The sequence below is a fragment of the Babylonia areolata genome, chromosome 12 (genome assembly GCF_041734735.1).
Source record: "Babylonia areolata isolate BAREFJ2019XMU chromosome 12, ASM4173473v1, whole genome shotgun sequence".
Lineage (NCBI taxonomy): Eukaryota > Metazoa > Mollusca > Gastropoda > Neogastropoda > Buccinidae > Babylonia > Babylonia areolata.
In genome coordinates this window covers 17,942,674-17,949,920 of record NC_134887.1, presented here as the reverse complement: position 1 = coordinate 17,949,920, position 7,247 = coordinate 17,942,674, and the positions used below count along the sequence as shown (strand labels likewise).

The following is a 7,247-nucleotide window of genomic DNA, read 5'->3' as shown; positions in this document are numbered from 1 at the left end:
GTGTGTGTGTGTGTCAGTGTGTGTGAGCGCGCGCATGTTGTTTTAGTTATATATACCTTTTATTTCTTTGATGTTTTTATTTGTAAATATTGTTGTGCAGTGCCCTGTTATCGTAACGTGTGTATGTGTGTGGGTGTGCGGGTGTTTTAGTCTATCGTCAGCTATTGGGAATTCTTATGTGACTAGTTTGAATCTGCTGGGGGAGATTGGGCATGCGCGAGGATGCAGTTCGTTTTTGTGAGCTCTTCAGTTTGTTGTGAAACTAAATTTTTTTTTTCAATTCAAAACCATATTGTTTGACCAGAAACTCTTTCCCTTGATCCTTGCTGCAATAAGGTAAGCGAATAATATCATCTCCTTGCCTGTCTATCAAGAAAAATCATCAAACCGGCTGTATAACATGGACTCTGCGTTCACAGCACTGCCCTGAAAACCTTCCTCCCACCGACTGATATACCCCCGTGTTGACCTCAGGGAAACTCCCAAAGTACACTGTACTCTTCCTTCTTGTCATGTCTCTCACTTCAAACCGTGGGCAAGACACAACTCCACCAAATGGCTTACAACCCCACTGACCCCTCTAATAAAGACACGGACTCCCGCTACCCATGCGGTGCCTGTGACCGCACTGTTACCTGGGATCAGCTAGGAGTTGAATGTGAATCTTGTGGACAGTGGTTCCATGCAAAATGCCAGCATATCGGCAGTGGATCCTACGACCTCCTTGGCAGAAGAGATGTCACCTGGCACTGCGTTGTTTGCGCCAATGCCAACTACAGTACCATTGCCTTTGACTTGCATGGTGTAGGTACCACCCATCTCTGTGAAATATCTGACAGTCGTCACAGTGACACATCCAATTGCTCCAACATAAACAGCCCCTTCAAACCACTCCATACTTCCACACCCTATAGAGCAAGTAAGCAAGACAAACACAGCAGGCGACCCCTCCGCTCCCTGAATGTGAACTGCTACTCTATCGTTGGTAAGGTAGCCGAATTCAGCAACCTTGTCCAAGCCACAAGACCAGACATCATTGTCGGTACAGAATCATGGCTGACCCAGTCCGACAAAAACGCTGAAATCTTCCCCAGGGGATTCAACATCTATCGCAGAGGCAGACCACCAGGTGAATGGGATAAAGAGAATGGGGGAGGTGTCTTTATCCTCGTCTCAGAAGACCTGACCTCCCATGAGATGCCCGAACTCTCCGCGGGTTACGAAAACCTTTGGGTGGAGATCAAGATGAAAGGACGGCGCACACTACTAGTTTGCTGCTTCCGCACAGAGTACACTGAGAGCATGAACGCGTTTGTGAAATCTGCCCGTCTTGCTTCGCACTCGTACAAGAATGCCATCATCGTTGCCGGTGGCGATTTGAACCTACCAGGCTGGCACTGGCCCACCAAGATGCTAAAGAAGGGATGCCCCAAACCAGATACCCACCGACAGTTTATGGACGCCATCAATGATGTAGGCTGGGAGCAGATGGTAATGGAGCCAACAAAAGGAAATAATACCCTGGACTTGTTCCTCACAAACCACCCCAACCTCGTCCCAAGAACTGAAACACTCCCTGGCATTGCTGACCATGACACAGTGTACATTGAGATGCAGATCCATCCCCCAAAGAAACGCCAACCCCAGCGACTCATTCCCATCTACACTGAGGAATGTGAGGAGCCACTAAAAGAGGCAGCACAGAAGATGAATGACCACATTATGACCACCTTTGACGAGAGGAGCAGTGTTGAAGTATGGTCTGAAATTCGCACTGGCCTGAGCCAGGCCCTCTCAGACCACGTCCCCCATAAACAAACCAGACCCAAACCAAGCCTCCCCTGGGTTGACTATGAGACCAAGAAACACATACGTAGACGAGACAGGATCCACAAGCGCGTGAAGAAAAACGGAGTTGAGGCACTACGACAGGAATTCAAGGCACTTAAGCGCCTTATCCAGAAACGTCTACGTCGCGCCTACTGAAGACACGTAGAAGGCCTGATCTCTGATGAAGGTGAAAGCCAAGACAACCTCCAAGAAGAAGTTCTGGAGCTTCATTAAAGCAAGAAGAAGGAGTGGGCGTCTCTCCACTTAAAGAAGCCAAGAAACTTGTCTCCGACCCCAAGGAGCAAGCACAGATCCTGAACACCCAGTTCCACTCTGTATTCAGCCCCAAAGACACCATCACAGCTGAAGAGTTTGAACAGCGGTGCCCCCCTGGACCAAAACTTCCAGACTATCTAGCATGCGACTACATCAACATCACAGAAGATGGAGTGAAGAAACTCCTGCTTAGCCTTGACCCCAATAAAGCCTGTGGCCCAGACGGCATTACTCCCAGACTTTTGAAGATGGTCGCAGAGGAGATCACTCCAGCCCTCACCCTGCTCTACCGCATCTCATACTCCTCTGGCACCCTGCCACAGGACTGGAAACAGGCCAACATCACACCTGTATTGAAAAAGGGAGAAAAATATAATGTAGCCAACTACCGCCCCATCTCTCTCACCTGCATAGCCTGCAAGCTGATGGAACATATCATCACCAGCCACATCATGTCCCATTTCGAGAACAATGAGATTCTCTGTCCAGAGCAGCATGGCTTTCGACGCGGACGGTCATGTGAGACTCAACTCTTAGGGTATGTGGACGAAGCGACCAGAGAGATTGAGAAGGGAAACCAGGAGGACACTATCGTCCTCGACTTCCCAAAAGCATTCGACAAAGTTAGCCATACCGTACTTGTCCACAAACTACGTCGTTACGGCATCAGAGGCCGCACTTATGCCTGGATCAAGGACTTCCTTGCGGACAGACAGCAAGCTGTGGTGGTGGAGGGAACAAGATCCAACTTCCTACATGTGGAATCCGGCGTCCCCCAAGGCTCGGTCTTAGGGCCAAGTCTTTTTCTCCTATACATAAACGATCTTCCTGATGGCATTAAGTCGAGAATCCGCCTATTTGCCGACGACACCATGTGCAGCAAGACCATCATGAAGAAAAAGGACGAGCGAGTGCTGCAAGAAGATCTACACTCCCTTACCACCTGGGAGGAGAAGTGGTCCATGGAGTTCCATCCACAGAAGTGCTCAACGCTGAGAGTCTCTCGGAAGCGGAACAAGATTGCCCCTATGTATGAGCTACATGGACAGAACCTTGAGAATGTCATCACCACTAAGCACCTTGGTGTCAACATCCAGGACAACATGCAGTGGGAATCTCACACTGACTCCATCACAAAGAAAGCCAACAAGACCCTAGGCTTCGTCCGGCGCAACCTCAAGATCGGCAACAAGAAGACCAAGGAAACTGCGTACAAAGCCCTTGTTCGCCCTTTTCTTGAGTACGCAGCCACCGTCTGGGATCCCTACACTGCAAACGAGATTGAGGCCCTCGAGAAGATCCAACGCAGAGCAGCCAGATGGGTCTCCAATCGCCACCGCCAAACATCATACGTGGACTCCATCCTTGACTCTCTCAACTGGCCTTCCCTGCAACAGCGTCGTAAGAAAGCCCGCTTGGAGATGTTTTACAGATTCCACCACGGTCTCATCTCCATTAACTCCACGTACCTGCCCAAACCATCTGACAGCAGGCTGAGCTCCAGGACAAACAACGACCTGAGCTACGACATCCCCACCTGCACGACACGGTACAGACAGATGACGTTCTTCCCGAGGACCATACCAGAATGGAACAAGTTGTATCAGGAGGTTGTGACGGCTGAGTCACAGGACTCCTTCAATTTTAGTATCCTTTCATATTGCACCTATTGGTTACATTACAGGTAATTCCAATTCTAGCATCCTAGATTGCTGCACCTATATATAACATTACTGGTAATGTCCAATTTTACCATCCTAAAATATTGCACCTATTCGTTACATTTCCATGGTTTGTGGGACGAAAAACGGAAAAAGCAAGATGGTGGCACGTTAGTTTATTGACTGAAAGCGCATCAAAACTGAGTAAAATAACGTATAAACTAAGAGTCGAACTACCCCCGAAAACGGAGTATGGCTGCCTATATGGCGGGGTAAAAAAAACGGTCATACACGTAAAAGCCCACTCGTGTACATACGAGCGAACGTGGGAGTTGCAGCCCGCGAACGAATAAGAAGAAGAGTCGAAATCCACTGAAAATGGGTTACAACGTCTACTGATGGTAATAATGTTTCGTACATGCACAAAAATTGACAACAAAATAGGTACAATAATCTAGGATACTAAAATTGGACTTTACCAGGTAATATTCAACTTTAGCAACCTAAATTCCAGGAGCTAAATGCGTGATATATTTCGTGTACATTGCAATGCAGGCATGAAGTTTCACATAGATAACAATCATTTGACCTTTGTCACCCACTCTGAGTAGGTGAATTGTAGTGTAAATTGCCTGAAAAACCACCGTCATAACCCCATACTAACCTGATAACGACATCACACGAATTCCTGCAATTGCAATTTTTGCGGCTGAACAGGAAAGCATGCATGTCGTTATTGGGTTATTAAGGGGTTATGAAAGTGGTTTTCCAGGCAATTTCTCCGCAATTTACCACTGAACTCAGAGTGGATGGCAAAGGACAAATGATTGCTATTTATGTTATACTTCATGCCTACATTGCAATATACACGAAAATATACCGTGCATATAGCTCCAGGAATTTAGGTCGCTAAAATTGGGCATTACGAACGCTGTATTTCAACTGTTACAAAAAAAAGGAAGAAACGCTAGTCATTCGGATGAGACAATAAACCGAGGTCCCGTGTGCAGCATGCACTTAGCGCACGTAAAAGAACCCACGGTAACAAAAGGGTCGTTCCTGGCAAAATTCTGTAGAAAAATCCATTTCGATAGGAAAAACAAATAAAACTGCACGCAGGAAAAAATACAAAAAAATGGGTAGCGATGTAGCATAGCGAAGCATTCTTCCTGGGGAGAGCAGCCCGAATTTCACACAGAGAAATCTGTTGTGATAAAAAGAACTACAAATACAAATGACACAGTAGACGAATGGAGCAATAGAGCCCAGACAACAAGCAGACGAAATACGAAGTCGGATTCCGATCCACTTTTCCGAAGATGACGTCACTACTCGGACAACAACATCCGCTGTTCACAGAGCCACAATGGAGGACTTTCACTTTGCGACAAATGCGGCCGGCTTACTGGATGTAGGACTTTCACTTTGCGACAAATGCGGCTTATTGGATGTAGGACTTTCACTTTGCGACAAATGCGGCTTATTGGATGTAGGACTTTCACTTTGCGACAAATGCGGCTTACTGGATGTAGGACTTTCACTTTGCGACAAATGCGGCTTACTGGATATATAGGACTTTCACTTTGCGACAAATGCGGCTTATTGGATGTAGGACTTTCACTTTGCGACAAATGCGGCTTACTGGATGTAGGACTTTCACTTTGCGACAAATGCGGCTTACTGGATGTAGGACTTTCACTTTGCGACAAATGCGGCTTATTGGATGTAGGACTTTCACTTTGCGACAAATGCGGCTTATTGGATGTAAGACTTTCACTTTGCGACAAATGCGGCTTATTGGATGTAGAACTTTCACTTTGCGACAAATGCGGCTTATTGGATGTAGGACTTTCACTTTGCGACAAATGCGGCTTATTGGATGTAGGACTTTCACTTTGCGACAAATGCGGCTTACTGGATGTGTACGCCTTATACTTGTTCCAAAAAACAACAATAATATTTTTTCTTTAAATTCAGAGGGTGCGCCTTATTTGCTGCAATACCTTGTACTCAGAAACGTTACGGTAAGTTATACGAATCTGTAACTTTCACATTTATACTATATGTATACTACGCATTCGGAATGCGTTCGGTCAGCAATTGACACGTAAATTGTGCTTTTATTTCCCGACCAGTGGGTTTGGAGGATGAGGGGAGGGGGGGGGGGAGGAATTCATACTAGCCGAATGGGGGTTGAGCCAAGCACACACACACACACACACACACACATACACACACTGTTAAATGTAATTGCATGTTAGTTATACATTTTACGGTAGTTTTCTAGTTTACCTTTCTTCTGTTTTCCTCTTCCTCCCCCCCCCCCCACCACCTTCCTCCCCCCATGCCCCCCCCCCCTTTTTTTACCGTCTAATATCACTGATAGTGAAAAGACGCTAAACTAAAGAACGAACACACACACACACACACACACACACACACACACACACGCACGCACGCACGCACACTACGGCACACACACACACACACACACACACACACACACACAGTTATATGCTCACAGTAACACACTCACTCAGAGCGCAAAGCCACAATTACGTTCCAAAGGGGATTAGGGGGAGAACTCGGGGAACTGGGGCTGTCGGAGAAAAGAAGTGTAGGAAAACTTTCCCTCCAGGTCATTCGAATCTTTCATGTTTATTGGCTGCACACGGCGGCAACATGCACTGATCGACAACACAGAACTCCTGTCCGTTTTCTGTGAGTGTGAGTGTGTGTGTGTGTGTTTGCGTGTCCTGTGCAAGTAGAGAGTGCGCGCGTCAGTACAAGCAGACCAACGACAGCGATCACACGATTGATTAATCATGTTGTCCTCCACGTGGACGTGAAGTGTGGTGGTGAGGGAGATTCCTTTCTTCACTGCCTGCTACAAAACAACAGTGTTTCTCCCGCTGTTTGGTACTGCATTAGAACTGCCATTAATTCTTCTTCTGCTTCTTCTTCTTCTTCCTCTTCTTCTTCACTTCTCATCATCATCATCATCATTAGTAGTCATGATCATGATGATGATCATCATCATTTCTATTTGTAGCAGAAGTCGTAGCAGTCGTATTATTATTATTACGAGTAGTAGTAGTAGTATTGCTATTGTTATTATTTATTTATTTATCGATTCATTTATTTGTTCATTTATTTTATCTGATCTTATTCATTGATGTATTTATTGTATATATATTCATTTGTTAATTATGATCAGTTTATTTATTTACTTATTCATGTATGTATTGTGCATTGTTGTTGTTGTTCTTGTTGTTGTGAATTTGTTGGTCAGATTTGTTGACAACCGACCTCAAACTGACACCTTAAAGACAGACCTCTTCAGTGATGTGTTTGCTTATCTGTTATTATTGTGGTTTTGTTGTTGTTGTTGTTTTTTTCAACTGATTTATTCAGGAGCCAGTTTTGTAGTGTTCGTGGACTGCGTACTGTGGTGATGTAATGGTCGTATTGATTATAAAT

General features: G+C 45.7%; 1 protein-coding gene across 1 annotated transcript; it reads left to right on the top strand.

Moving 5' to 3' along the window:
* The first annotated feature begins 555 nt into the window (after window positions 1-555).
* Window positions 556-1,986, top strand: LOC143287848 (uncharacterized). The gene has a single exon (XM_076596087.1). The coding sequence runs from the start codon at window positions 556-558 to the stop codon at window positions 1,984-1,986; it is 1,431 nt and encodes a 476-aa protein (XP_076452202.1).
* The last annotated feature ends 5,261 nt before the right edge of the window (window positions 1,987-7,247 follow it).